General features: G+C 47.7%; 1 protein-coding gene across 4 annotated transcripts; it reads left to right on the top strand.

Annotated features, from left to right (window-relative positions):
• Positions 1-1,363: 1,363 nt before the first annotated feature.
• Positions 1,364-20,117, top strand: DAO (D-amino acid oxidase). 4 transcript variants are annotated; one of them, XM_086348450.1, is made up of 12 exons: positions 1,364-1,580; positions 5,408-5,610; positions 6,547-6,591; positions 7,600-7,714; positions 8,719-8,795; positions 9,849-9,914; positions 11,552-11,606; positions 13,087-13,191; positions 14,096-14,178; positions 15,941-16,058; positions 16,714-16,812; positions 17,983-20,117. In XM_086348450.1, the coding sequence occupies exons 2-12, from the start codon at positions 5,417-5,419 to the stop codon at positions 18,112-18,114; spliced, it is 1,089 nt and encodes a 362-aa protein (XP_086204576.1). In that variant the 5' UTR covers positions 1,364-1,580; positions 5,408-5,416; the 3' UTR covers positions 18,115-20,117. The 4 variants fall into 4 exon arrangements, with proteins under 4 accessions (XP_086204576.1, XP_086204578.1, XP_086204575.1 ...); XM_086348449.1 differs by lacking the exon at positions 1,364-1,580 and adding an exon at positions 4,788-4,892; XM_086348452.1 differs by lacking the exon at positions 6,547-6,591.
• Positions 20,118-20,308: the final 191 nt, after the last annotated feature.

Genomic DNA, 20,308 nt, shown 5'->3' with positions numbered 1-20,308 from the left:
CTATGAAGAGAAAGTTGATCATGACCCTACTTACCCTAACCCTAACCCAACCCTAACCTACTATTAGGGTTGCTACGAGATTAAATGAGATAATCTAGGCAAAATATTTAGAACTGGCACATTGAAATTCACAAAACCCAAATCATTGTTGGAATGGGGAGGGCACAAAGATATCTAGCTGACTTTTGCTAACTTTTAAGTGTTCCCACAATGAATTAGAGGCACAAGCAATTTCCTAAGGTTGTGAGATATAATAGTGATACATGGGACTTCCCAGTGGTTAAGAATCCACCTGCCAGTGCAGGGGACGTGGGTTCAATCCCTGGTCCAGGAGGATTCCACATTCCTTGGGGCAATTAAGGCCTAGAACCTGTGCTCTGCAAGAAGACCAGCCACCGCAATGAGAAGCCTGCGCACCACAATTAGAGAGTAGCTCCCATTCACTGTGACTAGAGAAAGCCTGTGCGAAGCAACAAAGACCCAGTGCAGCCATAAATAAATAAATGTGACCCATGACATTTGTTTTAAAAATTCAAATAAAATGGAATCATATAAGTAAACGGCAGAGTTCACCCCATCTTCTTTATTATTCAAGAAAAATAGAATGCACTAGTCTTTTGCAGGCATTTTCTTATGTCATCTGCACATTGTTTGTTATTTGAGGGTGCTGAAGGTAGGGGGTTAGAGGTTGGACTTTCAAAGCCAACCCAAAGGATGACTCATCTAGGGCTGGTTGGTCCCTGTCCCTGGGCCTCAGTCTCTCCATCCATACAATGAGGTGCCTGATGCTCTCGGGGCTCTAATAATCACTGCTCCAGGTCCATTTCTGGCAGAGGAGGGACCTGGCGTCCAGCCACACCTGTGTCTGGGATAGAGGAGCAAAGACCTACCCATCTTTTGGCCCTGAGTCTCATCCACCCAGCATCCCAGAGTGCATTAGGCTGGCTGGCTGGCCCCAGGAGCTCTTGTCCTGTACCTCTGACCTCCCCTCAGGGGCCGCCAGCCTGACCACTCCCCCACCCCCTCAGGCCAGATGCACAGTGGTTCAGCAAGCCGCCGTCCCCTCCCCCAGGGTGGCAACAGGAAGAGGGAAGAAAGAGGATCGTCTCCAGCTGGCCCAGGAGACAGATCTCCTTGTGCCCATCAGCCCTCCAAGAACCCCCCTTCTTCCTCCCTTCCTCTCCGAGGCCTGTCCACGGGGACTTGGGGTCAGCCAGAAAAGTCAGGCAACTTCTCAGGGACCGGAGCAAGGGGAGGTGAGGTCTCCCAACCTGGCCGGGATTCAGCCCCTGCGAGCTGCGGCGGGTGCCCAGCCCCACCCCTCGTGCCCTGTCCGTCCCTTCAGACTTTGACCCTGAGCTCCAGTCTGGGCCGAGGACAGGATGCCCCAGAATCGGGAGCCTCCCTTCAGAAGATAGGACCCTGGGCCCACAGCAGCTGCCTCTTTGCTGCAGAGATTTGGCACGCCAGGTGACTGGGGGCAGGGGTCGGGGCACAAAAGATCTGAGCGTCCCTCCGGTGTCGGCAGAGAAGGTCCACGCTAGAGCCCGACGCAGGGGACAACCTTGCAGGGACCACAGGTAAGTGCCTGCACCTCTCCAAGCCTCAGTGTCCTCATCTAGAACATAGGGATCATAACTCACCTCTTCCAGGGTTAACCTGGATATTAAAAGAGGTGATGATAACTACAGAGGGCTTAGTACAGAACTCGGCACGAAGCAAGTACTCAATAAAAGGTTAATTATTATTTGGGAGGCTGGGAGCGGTGGCCTGGTTATCCAGCATTGATAGTATATGTTTCATTTTAAAAATAAACTCTGAAACTTTATAAGAGGTAGCCATAGGGAGCTAATTATATTTATTCAGATAACTCACCTGTGACTTGATTTAAAAACAAAACAAGTCTTTCCTGTTTTTTACACATGTAGCCATCAAAGGCATGAGCTGCTTCAAGGTCTGTTTTAGGGACAAGGGAGGTTATAAGTAAACTATTAGAAGACTGGAAAGTAAACACACTGTCATATGCCAATTTCTTAATGGCTGCCTAAGAGATCTATGGTGCAGCCCAGGAAGCTCAGACAGAACTGGGTCCAGATCTAAACTCTGTGCCACACTGGCTATGTGACTTTAGGGGAGTGACTTCCTCTCTCTGAACCTCAGTCCCCAGTCTGTAGAACCTCTCAGAGCAGTTGCAAGGATAAAGTAAGAGGATGTCTGTACTGCTTCTGTGTGTGTCTGGCAAGTGGCATACAGCCAGAATTCCCTTCATGCTCCACGGATAGGTAGACATTATAATTATACACACACACACACACACAAATGTAATAACCCCAGCTGTTTGTGTCTTGCTGAATGTACACTCCAAACATGTTTGGTTAAACTAACAGCATAAAGCAGAAAACAGCAACACTAATAGAAACATCAGTAACAATAAGAAAATGGTTGAAGGATAACAGAGCTGTGTGCAAACCGAGTCAAGGACCTAATTACCCACATGCATAAATGGTTTCACCCAAGGCTGGCTCTGTTAGATCCTACAGTCTGACTGCCGATTCTGATAAGGACCTTATCCATTTACGTTCCACTTTAATACATGCAGAAACACTCAGTTGCTGCAACTAGTATCAAATCTGACTCATTTATTCGATTGAGATAATTGATTTAGGACACATTTTCTGTGCCTACCACCAACACACTAAAAATTCCTACACTCATTGAATTTCATGTTTGGTTTTTTTTTATGCAGAAAAAAAAAAACCAGAAGCTTTGGCTGTTATTCTTCACCTGCTTGATTTCATGTTTTTTAAATCGTGGGATTAACACATAGCCCTGTGAGTCAGGTCAGCCTGAGCTCTGCTTCTTACCAGCAGGTGCCTGAACCTCAGTAGCCTCATCTGTAAAATGGGCATGATGACAACCCTGAGGGTTGTTAGAAGATTAAAGGAGATAATGCATGTCAAGTTCTTAGCACAATGAGTAACACATACTAAGAGTTGAAAAGCTCGCAGCTGCTACTGTTTCTCCGCATTGCCAGGTTTTTCCTTTCACAGAGACCTTTTAACTCCAAAACTCTACAAATCTTTTTATCACAAATGTGTGAGTTTGGCTGAATGGACCCTCTTCTGTGAGCCTTAGTTTCTTCTTCTGCATGATGCTATCATGCTTATCTTTAAGATTTTAGACACTGGAGAAACTGAGCTCCATGCTATTACCTGTCTCTCTTTGCAATGGCCAGTAGGTTTTAGAACTTGCTCTGGGTCCTGCCTCATGTTCTTCTCTTGGGCACCTGCCTTCAATTCCAACCAGAGGCTTTGCCATCCCTGAGCAGCCTTATTACTGGAGACATGCCATGTGACTGCTTTGGTCTGAAGTCCCTTTCTCCCTGCCCAGAGATCTCTCACTCAGTCAAGTGAAGTGACTTATCCAGGGTCACACAGAAGGTGTGTGCCAGGCTGCCCAACCCCCAGCCTGGGCTGTCACTGGCACCCCTCCACACCACAACACCTCCCTCATTACAGGGAATTTTGGAAAATACAGGAAAAGCCTCTATTCCAGGCTTCTTATTGTCAAGGTACGAAAGTGGTCAAATCTCCAGAGCCTATGTAGAGACAGAGAGCCCAGAGAGGGGAAGTAACTTGGCCAAGGTCACACAGCAAGCCAGCAGTGAAGCCGGATCTGACTCCCCTTGCTGTCTTTTCCTCCAGACCCAGTGTTCTTTCTCTTGTTATTCTCAAGGTGCTGGGGGACAGAAAGAGGTCACTGCAGATTGAGGCCAGGTCCCATACCAGGAACTTTCACCAGGCTAGTTATTCAATCTTCAGGCTGACCCGGGAGATGGGGGTTAACCCTATTTCACAGCTGAAGAGATTGGATCTCCTGAGGCAAGGGGTGGAGGAGACAGTGAGGGGGTCCCTGAGCAGGTCCCCCTGCCACCAAAACCAGGCTCGCGGCTGGAAGGAGAATCACCCAGAGGACAATGCTTTTCCGTTTTTTGGTTTTATCTCCAACTTGGCTGCGGAAACCCCAGCAGAGTCCAGTTCTTGTGGGCTGGAGCCATTTTCTCCTTTATAAAACTAGGCCATATTGAGAATGTCCTGCCGTTCAGGGCCACGGGCCGCAGTTGCCAGGAGGCAAGGTCCGTGGGAGGAGAGTTGTGAGCAAAGAGGAGGGAAAGTTGAATTTGGCCCTTCTGGGCACAAAAAGTCCCCTTGTTCTGCCTTAGCAGGAGCCGGCAAAATATTTCCCTGCTGTGCACGGACCAAGCAGCTTCAAGGTCAAAAGCTGCTAGGTCTTCTAAATTTCTGAGGACACCCAGCAGCCCAGTATCCCCAGGGAGGCCTGGAGGTGATGCACTCTGAAGGTCTGAGTTCTGAGGCCAAAAAATGCATCCCAGATACTCACAGCTGCCAGCCTGGCACACAGTAGGTGTGCAGTAAATGTGTATCGAGTTTACTTGAATTAAAATGAAGTCCTGGCAGCACCATTTACTGGCTGTGTGACCTTCTGTAAGATACTCCACCTCTCTGAGTCTTTGTTTCCTTATCTGTAGAATGGGATCAATACACCAGCCCCTAACTCTTAATGTGGGAGATTTAGGTGCAGTGACGCACAAGAAGTGTTTAGCACAGGGCTGGCCCACAGTAGGTGCTCCAGAAATGTCAGGAAATCGCTTCTTTTGCCCTGGACACTGTGTTAAGCTTTTTACATCTGCTGCCTTGTGAAAACTTCCATCTACTCTCTGAGGCATGAATTAGTTTTCTCATTTCTCCAGAGAAAGAATTTGAGTCTTGAGAGGCATCTTACCCAAGGTCATGGCCAGCAGACAGCAGAGCTGAGACCTGAGATTCGAAGCCCATTGTCCTAACCACTGGACTTTCCTGGTAACTCAGATGGTAAAGAATCAGCCTGCAGTGTGCGAGGCCCACGGTTCAATTCCAAGGTTGGAAGATCCCCGCTGCCCCCGGAGAAGTGAATGGCTACCCACTCCAGTATTCTTGCCTGGAGAATTCCACGGACAGAGGAGCCTTGAGGGCTACAGTTCACGGGGTTGCAAAGAGTCAGACACGATTTATAGACTAAACACACACACACACTATCCTAACCACTAGACTACCTAGCCAACAGCTGGGCTAGGCACTCTGCTGTGTACTTTTTATTCTCCCAGCCTGGGGACAGGATACTCGAGGAGGCTCCCCAGAGAAAGCTGCATCATTTACTGGCTGTGTGGCCTCAGGCAAGTGGCTTTGCCTCTCTGGGCCTCAGTTTTCCCCTGGGTAAGGGTCAACACAAGGCTCAAGTATAAAAAGGGCTGGGCAGTGTCAGGCATCTTCTAAGCCATCAGTGGATGGTGTTGATAACGATGAAGGTGACGGTGAGGGTGGCCCACCTCAACCCTTCCTTCCCGCAGGCTGGCACGATGCGCGTGGTCGTGATCGGAGCGGGCGTCATCGGGCTGTCCACCGCCCTCTGCATCCATGAGCGCTATCGCTCGGTCCTGAAGTCGCTGGATGTGATGGTCTATGCAGACCGCTTCACCCCACTCACCACCACCGACGTGGCTGCCGGCCTCTGGCAGCCCTACCTCTCGGAGCCCAGCAACCCACAGGAGGCGTGAGTGAGGGTCCTAGCGGGTGGTCGGGGCAGAGCCTGCAGAGAGGATGTCCCTTCTCAGGGTTCCTGTCCCCAAGAATGACTCTTCCTTGAGGCTTTGTCCTGACGTGCTGTAAAGACAATACTAGCACACATTAAGTCCTTGCTGTGTGCCAGACAGATGCTACACTTGACCGTGGCCGAAAGGCCAAGAGGCCATGTGTGTCAGACAGATGAAGGTTTTGTCTCCATCTCTTCCTTAAACTGGGTGGCAGTCAGTGCCCAGTGCATCCGGCTATCAGGAAGACGTCTAAGTGGGTGGACTGATGTTCAAGTTTAGCAAAGAAGTGGCAGAGGTCATTGTTTCAGTTTAGAAACTGCCGACTGCTTCAACACAGGAACCCTCAAATGAATATTGGCTCGATTAGAAGTTTCATCTTCATGCCCATAAATTATGAAACCAATATTCCTGATCAGTGGGTGGCAATTCAGGGGCCTGACCTCCTTCCATCTCATGGCTCTGTCATCCTGCTCGTGGCTTTCAATGTTGCCAGGAGCCAGTGAATGACTGCGGAAGGAGAGAGCATGAGGGCCACCAGGGAGGAGTCTTTAGAGTCCATTGGCCAGAATGCGGCCACATGGCTGCAGCCACCCCTAACTGCAAGGGAGTCTAGGAAACGTGGTCGAGCTGTGTGCCCAGGAGAAAGATAAAGCGTTTGGAAGCGGTGAGCGATGTCTGGGCGTTTATGGGGGGTGAAGTGGGTGGAGAATTCCCAGAGAGAGAGCCTGAACCACGGGACTCACAGTCCCTAAAGCAGTCAAAGCTTTCATTTAAACTGGCAGCTACATGATCCCAAGCTGGAAGTGGGCTCCAAATATTCGTAGTTGTGATGGAACATTCTTTTTTGCTTTTTTTTGCCACTTAATTTTTTTAATTAAAGGATATTTGCTTTACAGAATTTTGCAGTTTTTCTGTCATACATCAACAAGAATCAGCCATAGGTACACCTGTGTCCCCTGCCTCCTGAACCTCCCTTCCATCTCCGTATCCATCTCCCCCTTCTAGATTGTCACAGGGCCTGTGTTTGAGTTCGCTGAGTCACACAGTAAATTCCCACTGGCTGTCTATTTTACATATGGTACTTAAATTTCCATGTTACTCTCTCCATACATCTCACTGTCTCCCTGCTCACCTTCCGCTGTGTCCTTCAGTCTGTTTTCTATGTCCGTTTCTCCATTTCTGCCCTGAAAATTGGAGCATTTTTTAAAAAAAATTTTAATTGAAGTATAGTTGATTACAATATTGTTTTAATTTCTGCTGTACAGCAAAGTGATTCAGTTATGTATTTATATAATCTATATACATTCTTTTTTGAAAGTATTCCTTTCCATTATGGCTTATCATAGGATACTGAGTATAGTGGGTGTGGTGCTCACGGTAAAGAACCTGCCTGCCAATGCAGATGACATAAGAGATGCGGGTTCGATCCCCAGGTCAGGAAGACCTCCTGGAGGAAAGCATGACAACCCACTCCAGTATTCTTGCCTGGAGAATCCCACGGACAGAGGGGTCTGGCAGGCTATGGTCCATAGCGTTGCAAAAAGTAGGACACAACTGAAGTGACTTAGCACGCGCATATGAGTATATTGTAGTTCCCCATGCCATACAGTAGGACTTTGCTGTTTATCCACTCTACATATAATAGCTTACATTTGCCACCCCCAGCCTCCCACTCTGCCCCTCCCCCAGCCCCTCTCCCTTGACAACCACAAGCCTGTTCTCTGTGGTGGTGGAGAATCCTTTGTCCCTCCTCTTCTCTGTTAATGTCGAAATATGAAAAAGGTTATGGGGGGTGACTAGCACTTGAGTCACTGCAGAGTGAATGGGGTGAATTTCTGGATTTGGACACACCCTACCAGCCTGAGCACGATCCTGTGCAAGCCGACCCTGGGAGCTCTCTTGTCCAGCTCAGGGCATTAGGTGACCAAGACTCTGGGGGATCCTTTCAGGCACTGGAACCAGCAGACCTTCAACTATCTCCTGAGCCTCATCGGTTCTCCCAATGCTGCAAACATGGGCCTGGCCCCGGTCTCAGGCTACAACCTCTTCCGTGAAGCTGTTCCGGTGAGTGAGACGTCTTTGGCCATGAACCGTACAGAGAGCAGAGCCTTGATCACAGATCAAGGCGTGCCCAGGCAGGGTGGGAGGAGGGGGAGGTCCTTCAAGGCCCTTAGGCAGACTCCTGCCTTCAAAACAGGTTTGCTTTAAGTTCTATCTTTGTGGGACTTCCCTGGTGATCCAGCGGTTAAGACTTCACCTCCCAAAGCAGGAGGTGTGGGTTTGATCCCTGGTTGGGAAGCTAAGATACCACATGCCTCCTAGCCAAAAAACTACAACATAAAAGAGAAGCAATATTGTAACAAATTCAATAAAGACTTGAAAAAACAAACGGTTCACATTAAAAAAAAAAGTCTTGAAAAAAAGGAGAAAGAAATAACTAAAGTTTAAAAAAGTTCTATTTTTGCTTTAAAAATTATTTTTGTTTTCCATTTTATTATTAAACTGCCTTCTAAGAGTGATTATTAAAAAAAAGAGAGAGAGTGACTATTAACTCCATTATACAGACAAGAAAACTGAGTCTCAGAGAATTCAAGGTGGTCAGTGGTGAGGCCAAAATCTCTCCCTACTGGGTTGTCCGACCCTTCCCTCTGCAACTTCCCACTCTCATCCCTTGGTGACCTTCACTGTCGCCCCTTTTTTCCTCCCCTATTTATGACCCTACCATATCATTCACCCTCAGCCTTATTCTTACCCTCACGTAGCACCATGGTTAAGAACATGGACTATGAAGCCCCACTGTGTGGGTTCAAATCTCAGTGCCACTGTTTATTAGCTGGGTGACCACAGACAACTTATTTAAATTCTCTGAGCCTCAATGGGCCCATCTGTAAAATGGGACTAAAAATAGCATCTACCTCAATGGGTTGTTGTGAAGATTGAATGGATTGGTATGAGTAAAATGCTTGGCACAGTGCCTTACACATGGTAAACATTACGTAAGTCTTTGTTATTATCACTCTTGTTGATGTTCATCCATCTCTGTGCCGCCTTCTCTTCTTCCTCTAAAGGACCCTTACTGGAAGGATATAGTTCTGGGATTTCGGAAGCTGACTCTCAGAGAGCTGGACATGTTTCCTGATTACAGGTAAGATTATTGTCATGGGTGAAGGAGCTGAGGCCACACAATTCAGATAGACTTATAGGGAATATGGTTTAATTGCTAAGCTGTGTCTGACCCTTGTGACCTCATGGACTGAAGTCCTACAGGCTCCTCTGTCCATGAGATTTTCCAGGCAAGAATACAGGAATGAGTTGCCATTCCCTTCTCCAGGGGATCTTTCCAACCCAGGGATCCAACTCTGGTTTCCTGCATTGGAGGCAGATTCTTTACTGACTGATCTACCAGGGAAGCCCAAATTTCCTGTTCCATCCCAGGCCTAGAGCCCCTGGGACTCTGATCTCTCAGTGTTCTGTCCAACTCCTTCTGGAAACCCACCTCTCCAAACTGTGCCTTAGACTATGGAGGTAGGGAATATGGATACAGATCTCAAGCCCAGAAGTTCCATTTGTTGTTGCTAAGTCTTGTCTGACTCTTTTACGATCCCATGGACTGTAGCCTCCCAGGCTCCACTGTCCATGAGATTTTCCAGTCAAGAATACTGGAGTGGGTTGCCATTTCCCTCTCTAGGGGATCTTCCTGACTCAGGGATTGAACCCACATCTCCTGCATTGGCAGGTGGATTCTTTACCACCCAGCCACCAGGGAAGCCCCTGGAAGTTCCATACCACTATCCTGTTTTGTAGATGAGGAAACTGAGCTTCAGAAAGACCAAGTCACTTCCCCAGGTCACACAGCAAAGTGACCACAATAGGATTCCAACCCTGTCCAAACCCCTCTATTCTTTTCTCTACAGCCTGATGCTTCTATGATCCTCTCCTCACCTCGCTCCATGTCTGAATCTTCTCTACAGATTCACATCCATTTCCACTTGCACGCCCCAATGTCAAGGAGAGCTTTTATAGAAAATATTTCCTTGCTTTGAGCTGAAAATCGCTTTCCCCTTGAATGTCACCTGATTGTCCCCACTCCACCCTTTTATGGGCCCAGAGAATGTGACAGCCACCCCTATTTGATAGCCTTCAAATACAGCTCTGATTCCAATCCTCTCTTCCCACATTTTGCTGCCTGTGACTCTAGCTATGGCTGGTTCAACACAAGCCTGATTCTGGAGGGGACGAAGTATCTGCAGTGGCTGACTGAAAGGTGAGATTTGCAGCTTTATTTTGAAGAAAGCAGCTCCCAGGAACCAGGGTTGTAGTGAATGACAGTTCATGGGGTTTATCTTTGTACTGCGTGCATGCTCAGTCACTCAGTCATGTCTGACTCTTTGCGACCTCGTGGAGTGTATAGCCTGCCAGGCTCCTCTGTCCATGAGATTTCCCAGGCAAGAATACTGGAGCAGATTGCCATTTCCTTCTCCAGGGGATCTTTCCAACCCAGGGATTGAACCCGTATCTCCTGTGTCTCTTGCAGGCAGTTTCTTTACCCCTGCGCCACCTGGTAAGCCCTAAATGTTGATGAAAACCTTTAGGTTTGGTGGGAGCTATCCTTGGTCCTGACCACCTCTGTGCAGTAGGACAGTGCTTTCCACACCTGGTTGAAACCACTTGAGAAGCTTTTTACATGTGATATTTATCGTCAGCCTCACCAAAATCTGTGATGTTAGTGTAATAGTTTTAAATATATTCTCCTAAGTTTTTCCAGATATATAGACACCATCATCGAGCATAAGTTGGCTTTTATTTTTATACCTCACATTTGTTTTTTGTCTGACTGCTCTGGCCAGTACCTCCAGAACAACACTAATGAATGCAGATGATAGTGGATGTCCCTGTCTTGCTCCTTTTGTTGATAAGAATCCTGTAGTATTCTCAATTAGTAAACATTAGCTTGAGAGGTATATCTGTATCTATATTCACCAACATTCATATTAAGGAAGATTCCATAAATTTCCTGTATGTTATTATCTTATTAATATTTAAAAATCTGGAATGGATGGTGACTTTCCTCAAATGACTTGGGAAGGTTTTAAAAATATAAATTTCGGGGCCCCACTTTATAGCTACTGATCAGATTCTCTGGGGTGGGGCTCAGAAATTTATATTTTAAAAAGTCCTCTGAGTGACTGTAATCATCAGCTAGGTTTGGAAATCATTGTATCAAAACATGGTTACATCTCCTAACCTTAGGACACTCATGGCTCCTGTCCAGCCTTTCCAGGGAAGAGTGTCCCCAGTTTTTCTACTGATATCTTGAGGAAACTATGAGGGTAAAGTAATTATGAGATTGTGCTTCAGCTTGTACAGTGTTTTACTTCCTATTCTCCTAATGTTTCTACTATATTCCTAATAGTGACATACATTTTTTTCCTCTGTGAAATTTAAGGGGAGAGGTGGGTGTCCCCAGCCCACCTCCTTCCTCACGCTCTGCTGCTGACAAAGGAGCATGCGGTATTGATCCAACGCTGCCTGTCCTCCACTCCGCATCTCATCCCCTTTGATAATACAGAGCAGCATCTCGGGTAGTAAGAGTTTCGGTTTCAATTGGGTTTCGGTCCCAATCCCATCACTGACTCATGCTACGACCTTCAACAAGGCCCTTCTCCCATCTCCATCTGCTCAACGAGGGGCATGGACTGTCTCAGGTTTCCCAAGGGACATTTCAGAGGCTGCTGGTCCACCAAGGTGCTAATGAACCGACTGGACTATATAGTCATATTCTCAAGGAGCATCTTGTAGGACTAACATCCTCAAAGGGTTCTTTGGGAAATATCCGCCCCCTGCCCCCGCCGTCCTCAGAGAACTGAATGCTTGACTTTTGGATGTGTTTGATCATCCCAGGTTAACTGAGAGAGGAGTGAAATTCTTCCTGCGGAAGGTGGAGTCTTTTGAGGAGGTGAGCTGAAGGGCTGGAAGGGGCTGGGTGTGGGAGAGAGGAAAAGAAGGGAGGCCTTTGCTTCCTGTTACAGGGTTGGGGAAGGCCTTCTCAGGCTCCCAGGGTTCCTGTGAGGCCTGTCCCAGACTTTAGGCCTATTTTTAATCCCAGAAGGACTCAGGCATTCTGCCTTGATGTGGGTGGCAGAAGCAAAGGAACAGTAGAACCATGGTGGCCATGGTGGCCATTAGGGGCTAATCTGTGTCTGGGCCTCAGTGGATTTTAGGGCCAGAGAGCTGGCTGCCTCTTCTTGCTATCAGCCACAGCCCGCTCCTCAAGATCTAGATGTTTGGCTGCTTCTTATGAACATCTGGGGTGATGCTGATACAAAACAAAGTGACTTAGGTCCAGAGTGACACCACCATCCGTAATAATGATAGTAGCATGCACCATTAGCAGGCCCTGGCTATGTACCAGGAGCTTTGCTGTATCACTCGGTCCCAGCACCCAGAAAAGTGCTTAGCACATGGGAGACTCTTGGTACTTGCATGCGTGCATACTTAGTCGTGTCCACAACTCTTTGCGATCCCATGGACTGTAGCCCACCAGGCTCCTCTGTCCATGGGATTTTCCAGTCAAGAATACTGGAGTGGGTTGCCCTTTCCTCCTCCAGGGAATCCCCTGGAGGAGGGTGTTGCAACCTGGGTCGAGGGGATCTTTCCAACCCAGGGATTGAATCCACATCTCCTGCTTTGGCAGGTGGATTCTTTACCACTGAGCAACCAAGGAAGCCCCCTTGGTAACTACTAAAATAAAAGAGCATCTGCTCTAGGTCAAGCCCTGATGGGCACTTGGAATGCATACTTGAATTAGACACAGCTCTCATTCCCAAGGGGCTCAGAGTCCAGTGTGGCAAATACTAGCTTGTGAACAATACCAGTGTGTTTCAGGAGTGACCTATAAGGAGAGTCACTGGGGCTGGGCTGGGAGTTTGGGTACCCATGATGCTACATCTTTGAGTTATGGAGCATCGAATACAAATGCATGGAGCTAGGGCTTCCAACGTGCCTTCTGCAGATGTCTTGGCAGAGAAGGAGGCAAGAGAATGAAATAAAAAGGAGGCAGAAGGAGGGCGAAAACTATCTCTGCATCCTTTCTGACTTCTTCTGGAAGGTTCCAAGAAGGTTTCCCCCTTCTGTAGTACTCCTTTCCAAACACATTACAGCATTTATATCACACTGGAACCAGCAGCCTATGAACAGATAGTACCAGCCCCAGTTAATAGCTAAGGAAGCTGAACCTTGTGGAGGGGATGGGGCATTTCTGAGGTCACACAGTAGGTAAATGGCAGGGCAGTATTGGAGGCAGGTCCATGGATTCCTCATTGAGCCCCACTCCCTAGCTGTTCCACAGGGAGCAGGGAGCTGCAGGGTGGAAGAAGCCAAGGGATCCTAGGGTCCTCAACCCCTTTCAACCCACCTGCCCTGTTGATTGCTACCAGGTGGTAAGAGAAGGCGCCGATGTGATTATCAACTGCACTGGGGTGTGGGCTGGGGCGCTGCAACCAGATCCCCTGCTGCAGCCAGGCCGAGGGCAGATCATTAAGGTAAGTCTGAAGGTGAGGGATAAGCTATTGCTGATAGATTGGTTCTGCCTGCTTTTTTCATTTGTAAAGATAGAGGCTGAATCTGGAACTTCTGAGAGAGGAACCCCCACCCAGTCTTCAGGGAATTTGCATGTTAAAGAAACAAGAACCAAGAACACAACCCTCCCAAACATACTCTTTTTTTTGGCAGAGTTCTTAACAGTAAAGCATGTATTTGTGTGTGTTTGTTCGTATATGGGAGCGGCATACACCAGTATCAAAATAAAAAGAGCGTATGTTTATGAAATGTCTGCTAAATGCCAAACACAGACCCAAGCACTTCATCGTGTTAATTAATTTGACCCTCACAGGAACCTTTTGAGATGGGTACTATCACATCACCATTACCATCTTACAGATGGGAAAACTGAGGCATGGAGGGATTAAGTAACACGTACAAGTCCATACATATCATAGTAATTAGTGGAACTGGTATTAGAACCCAGGCGCCTGAGTGTGTAAGCATTGTTCCACCCCACCTCTCACTGTGTACATCTGTCTATGTGTGAGGCATGCCTATTTGTGAGTATGTGTGCTTATGCGTGCCCATGTGAGCATACACGAGTGCGTTCATAGGTACGTGCGTTCCCAAGGTGAGCGAACATGTGTGTGCATTTACACATGTGTGTTGGGCTTCTCTGTGGATGAGAACGTGTGATGCTTTGGGGACCAGGGGTGACTCTCCATTAGGACAGCTCTTCCTGCAAAAGTAAGCAGTCAAGTGCAGACTTGGGACAGAGGGTCATGGGAGGGCCAAGGGCTGACTGGGCCACTCCTGCCAGGACATGTGGTCATAAAGGGACCAGGGGAAGGGAGCCCACTGATCTGACTCTCCTGATGAGACTTCTCTGTCCTCAATCAACAGGTGGATGCGCCATGGTTGAAACACTTCGTTATCACCCATGACCCTGAGAGAGGCATCTACAAGTCTCCATACATCATCCCAGGGTAAAAAAAAATCTGACATTGTAGGGTGAAGGAGGGAGAGTACCTTCCTGCTCTTTTTATGCCCTTGCTCCTTGCCCCAGGGCTCTTGCTTAATCTTTTCAGGTTTTTTTCCCTCCAATGTTTTTAAGTGAGGCTGAGCAAAAATTCAATCCCTGAGAAGGCAGGACTCAGCCTTACCTGGGCTCTATCTTGAACCTGATTTGGGACGACAGTAGCTATGAGACTGGAGACAAAGGTAGCGGATGCGGATGGCAGTGACACGAGCAGCGTTGTGAATGGCCATGAAGGGAGTGGTGGTGGGGCTGATGATGATAGCATTGTCGATGGAGGAATGGTGGGAGCGGGGATCGGTCCAGTTCAGTTGCTCAGTCGTATCCGACTCTTTGCGACCTCACAGACTGCAGCACGCCAGGCTTCCCTGTCCATCACCAACTCCTGGAGCTTGCTCAAACTCACATCCATTGAGTCGGTGATGCCATCCAACCATCTCATCCTCTGTCGTCCCCTTTTCCTCCTGCCTTCAATCTTTCCCAGCATCAAGGTCATGTTACAGATGAGGAGACCAGTGTGGATGATGGATGGTAGTGAGTGGGAATTGGGGGTGGTAGTTGGTGCTGATGTAGATGACACTATTCATGTTGACTTTTAATAGTGTTGCAGGGACTTCCCTGGTGGTCCAGTGGCTAAGATTCTGTGCTCCCAATGCAAGGGGGTGGACTTTGATCCCTGGTTGGGGAACAACATTCCGCATGCCACAACAGTCAAAGATCCCAGGTGCTGACTGCCTCAATGGCAATTTTAGTGGTGTGGCAGAGATGATAGTGTTCATGCAATGCTAATGGTGGTGGCAGAGATGGTGAAAGGAGTTGATGGTGATGACATGTTAATGGTAGCAAGGAAGGCAGTAGCGAAGATGATGTTGTTGATGGAGAAGACAGTATTTTCCCCAATATTGCTGAGATGTCATTGACATATAACATTGTGTATGTTTAAGATGTACAACATGATGATGCGATCTATGTATGTACCGTGAAATGATTACCACAATAAGGTTAGTTGACACATTCATCACATCACATAATTATAGTTTTGTGTATGTAAGCAGATACATACATATGTATGTAGGTCTTGGTGAGAACATTTAAGATCTACTCTCTTAGCAACACTCAAGGATATAATACAGTATTGTTGACTATCATTATCATGCTGTGCATTAGAAGGGATGACAATAAAGACAGTGATGCTAATGGTGAGGGTGGAGGTGGTGGCAGTTGACGGTGATGCCAATGGCAATTGTAGTGATGTTGGTGTTATTAGTAGGGATGATAATGTTTGGGGTTTTTTGAGTTTTTTATATTTAATATTTTAGTTTTATTGAGTCTAGTTGATTTACAATATTGTGTTAGTTTCAGGGGTACAGCAAAGCGATTCAGTTATACTTACACATATATTCATTCTTTTTTAGGCTCTTTCCTCATTTATTTTAACACAGAATATTGAGTAGAGTTGCCAGTGCTACACAATAGGGCCTTCTTGGTTATCTATCTTATAGTGTGTGTATGTGTGTTCATTCCAAGCTCCTGATTTATGCCTTCCCCTCCATTTCCCCTTTGGTAACCATAAGTTTGTTTTCAATATCTGTGGGATTATAATGTTGATCTAGGTAAACACGGGAATAAGGGTGAGCATGGCAATGACTCCTCCCCCCTTATCTCAAAGGCTTCGTTTTTCCTTCATCTTTGACCTTGTTCACTTTATCCAGGCTCCAGGCAATAACCCTTGGCGGCATCTTCCAGCTGGGGAACTGGAGTGAGACAAATAATATCCCAGACCACAACACCATTTGGGAAGGCTGCTGCAGACTGGAGCCCACACTGAAGGTAAGGTGGGGAGAGATTCTTGCTCTAGACCAGGATCTAGCAGCTTGATGATCATAAGGAAACTTGAGGGGGGGAAGATACTGTGACTGGGACAATTGAGCAAAAGAATTCCAAGAAGGGACTGACAATGGAAGTCCTGCTGTGGGCCAATGAAACCCGTCCAGTCATGGCTAAGAGTAGCTCTCTCTTGAGGTGACATCCCACCCCCCAGACACCGTAGGCTGGCTTCGCATGGAGCAGATGTACTTGTTGCAGAAATCTGTTTTCACATTTGTCTGCCGGTGGTGACAGTGGTGACGGCGGTGAGGGTGGGGATGGAGTGGTTGGTGCTGGCAGAGAGGAAAGCACATGGGACTCCCCCGGCAGTCTGGTGCCTGGGACTCCACACTTCCACTGCAGGTGTGTGGGTTCTGTCCCTAGTCAGGGGACTAGGATCCTGCATGAAGTATGGCCTGGCCAAAAGAAAAACAAATCTGAACGTGGTAATAATGATGGGGATGACACCATGCTATGGTGGTGGCTGGTGGTGATGGTGGCTAATAAAAAACCATGACTGGTGGTGGTGGTGAGGTTCCAAAGCTGTCTCGACCACCTACAAATGGCAACAGGGGAAAAAAAAAATCCAGAGTTGAATTACCAATGCTTTTTTTTCCAGGATGCAAAAATTATCGGTGAATGGTCTGGCTTCCGGCCAGTACGCCCCCAGGTTCGACTAGAAAGAGAACAGCTTCGCTTTGGATCATCAAACACAGAGGTATGTTTTCTTGGCAAGGAAAGCAATACTCTCTCCTGACACCTAAGAATGCACTGGCATTCTGAGGACTAGTCATACTGACTTCAGGCAGGGGCCATAATGGCTAATAGCCCCTCCTCTATAAATGGGGAACTGAGGCCCAGCGATGGTAGAGGACATGCCCAAGGTCATACAGAGGGCAGTGCTCCCACCTGTTAAAGTCTGTGTGAAGTGGAAGGAAAAGGGGGCGTTTATTGAGCATCTACTTTGTGTCCACGACAAGAACGACCCAATTGAATCTCCCCTACAGCTCTTTGGGACACGGACGGTTGTCCCCATGCTTCAGATGGCAAACTGGGGTTCCCAGACCTGGAATTCACTGGCCTCCGTCAGACCAGTGGTGAGGGCAAGGCTGGGAAGTAGTCTGAATTTGAGTCCAGTGCCATTTCTCAGATGTCCATATTGGGTTGCCCATCATCTCTTTAGGGCCCCCCTCATCTCCTCTCTCATGGGGTGGGAACTGGGCTTACCAAAAAAGTGAGAATTGTCTGGGGTTGAAGAAATCTGGGTCACCCTTCCTCCTTTATCCCGGCCATATGGTGTGTGTGTGTGTGTAGAACAGTTTTGTGTATATATGTGTGCAGAGAATTGTGTGTCCATCTGTAAGAGAAGTTGTCTGTGCAGGGGTGCGGTAGGGGAGTTGGGGGAAGAGTCACATATAGAATGTAACTCCTTGTTAACAGTTTCAGCTTTGAAAAAGGCCTCTGGGGTCTAACCTCTCCTGAGTTCACCTGTACGGTACCCCTGCTTTTCTTTCCTCCCAAGGTGGGTAGGAGAATCTACTTATTAATACAGGAGGTTCAGCTGTCAGGAGCAGTATGGGAATGAGGAAAGTGATATAGAGAACTTCAAATAATTTGATGTGGGGGTGAAGGAAATCTCTGATCAAGTTCTAGATGATTCAACTTTTTCTGTGCTGAGTGCTCAAAGCAGGTCCACTTCCTAAGTAGAAAAGTCTAGAATGTTGAACTCCAGTTCCCCAAACACCCACCCCTTACTGCTCTTCCTGGGGTCTGCCATCCCACCATGGTACCAAGAGAAGTTCTGATACCATCAGGCTTGGCCCAGGATTCTTCAGGAAGCTCCTGAATCTTCCAGGGCAGCCCAGAACTTCTCTCTTGCCTCTCCCAGGTCATCCACAACTATGGCCATGGAGGCTTCGGGCTCACCATCCACTGGGGCTGTGCCCAAGAGGTGGCCAAGCTCTTTGGGAAAATTCTGGAAGAAAGGAATTTGCTCAGGATACCACCATCCCACCTCTAAGATGCCAGTGACCACCGCCTCGCCTCAATAGCTCCCTGCTCCTCTCAGTCACTAAAAACTGTGCTCTATCACTTGCCCCAGTCCACCCCACCCCTGACTTCTTTCTGCAAGAAGCACAAGGTGAGAGGAAACCACAAGGTCAATTCCAAGAAGTGAGTATGGCTCTTCCGGTGGCCGAGGTATCTCTCTTGAGTCCACTTATATGGTGTCATTGCTTCCTTTTTCCTCCTAAGGTGGGTAGCAGAATCTATTAACATAGGTGGGTCACCTGTCTGGAGCAGGACAGCAGACATTAAGAAGTACAGCCAGAACTGTTACCCAACGCATTCGCAGAGGAAGGAACGCTCAGAAAATCCAAGTGGTGAGACAGCTCTGAGTGAGGAGGGTTGAGGAAGCTTTGAGTGAGGAAGCTCTGAGTGAAGAGAGTGTGAGGAAGCTCTGAGTGAGGAGGGTATGAGTGAGGAAGCTCTGAGTGAGGAGGGTATGAGGAAGCTCTGAGTGAGATGGGTTGAGGAAGCTTTGAGTGAGGAAGCTCTGAGTGAGGAAGCTCCGAGTGAGGAGGGTATGAGGAAGTTCAGTGTAAGGGAGGGTGTGAGGAAGCTCTGAGTGAGGAGGATGTGAGGAAGCTCTTAGTGAGGAGGGTGTGAGGAAGCTCTGAGTGAGGAAGCTGAGTGAGGAAGCTCTGAGTGAGGAGGGTATGAGGAAGTTCAGTGTGAGGGAGGGTGTGAGGAAGCTCTGAGTGAGGAGGGTATGAGGAAGTTCAGTGTGATGGAGGGTGTGAGGAAGCTCTGAGTGAGGAGGGTATGAGGAAGTTCAGTGTGAGGGAGGGTGTGAGGAAGTGCTCAGTGAGGAGGGTTGAGGAAGTGCCGAGTGAGGGAGGGTGAGGAAGCTCTGAGTCAGGGAAAATGTGAAGAAATGCTGAGTAAGGAAGGATGTGAGGAAGCGCTGAGGGAGGGAGCTTGTGAAAAAATGCTGTGTGAGGGAGGGTCTGAGGAAGCCCTGAGTGAGGAAGCTCTGAGTGAGGAGGCTCTGAGTGAGGAGGGTTAAGGAAGCAGTGAGTGAGGAGGGTATGAAGAAACACTGAGTGAGGAAGGTATGAGGATGGCTGAGGGAGGGACGGTGTGAGGAAGCGCTGCATGAAGAGGGAGAGTGAAAGTGGGAGTGTTTCCCAGTTTCCCAACACTCAGGAAGCTCTGAGTGTTGGAGGGTAGAAGTGCTGAGTGCGGGAGCTCTGAGTGTGGTAGGCGTGAGGCATCTTTGAGTATGGCAGGGTGTGAGGTAGCTGGGAGGGAGCTCTATGTTAGGGAGTAGAAGCTCTAGGGAGGAGGCTCTGAGTGAGGAAGGTTGTGGAGGCTGCTAGTGAGGGAGAGGGTGTGGAAAGCCTGAGTGTGGGGAGTCCTGAGTAAGGGTTAATGTGATGCAGCTCTGAGCGAGTGAGGATGTCCCAACCTTGGTGCAGTAAGGCCACAGAAGGCACTTGAGGGAGCGCTGTAACAGATTTCATGGCAGGAGGAGGCCAAAGAGGTGAGACACTGAACAACATGTAACGCCTGTTCCACACCCATGCTAGAACCATGCCATCTTCATTACTTGTAGCTTTGTAGTAAGTTTTAAAATCCCAGCTGAGATTTTTGATAGGGATTTTGTTAAATTTATGAGGTCAATTTTAGGAGTTCTGATATGGACACCTTAACAGTTTTAAATCTTCAGATTCATGGTCATGGAATGTCTCTATTTTTTAGATCTTTGATTTATTTCAGGATTGTTTTATAGTTTGTAAATGTCTTGGACTCTTGTTAAATTTATTCTGTTTCATCCTTTTTGATGCTATTGCAAGTCAAATTGTTTAATTCAGGAAGTGCTCTGTTTTCTGGCATGTGGGGACAGGAATATTTGAAGTGGTTCATCATCAAATATTCTTGATTAATGGAGAATGATTATATGTGATGTATCTAGATGTTCAAATGTCAAGGAATCAGAATACAGTAAAGTACCAACAGTGACTAAGTCTGACTGTAATCATGGAATCTGGACTGTAATCATGAGGAGCCAGAAGGGACTTCAGAATGTTCTAGAGCTTTGGGATTGGGCCTCCTGTGTGCCTCCCATAGCACTCTGCATTCCTCCATTAATGCCCATATGGCTCTGTGTCCCACTGTGTAGTGTTTTCTCCACACTACACTATGAGTTCATG

This window comes from Bos grunniens, chromosome 17 (assembly GCF_055505025.1).
Source record: "Bos grunniens cultivar Pamir isolate PY7600 chromosome 17, Bosgru_T2T1.0, whole genome shotgun sequence".
In the NCBI taxonomy this organism is placed as follows: Eukaryota; Metazoa; Chordata; class Mammalia; order Artiodactyla; family Bovidae; genus Bos; species Bos grunniens.
The sequence above is the reverse complement of the archived record's forward strand: the minus strand, read 5'-3'. Positions and strand labels throughout refer to the sequence as shown.

Bases quoted from the DNA above. Each gene is read 5' to 3' on its own strand.
- DAO (XM_086348449.1), top strand. The intron at 6,592-7,599 runs GTACACCTGTGT...GGATCCTTTCAG, and splicing joins TCAACAAGAATCAGCCATAG to GCACTGGAACCAGCAGACCT. The intron at 16,813-17,982 runs GTATGTTTTCTT...TGCCTCTCCCAG, and splicing joins TTGGATCATCAAACACAGAG to GTCATCCACAACTATGGCCA.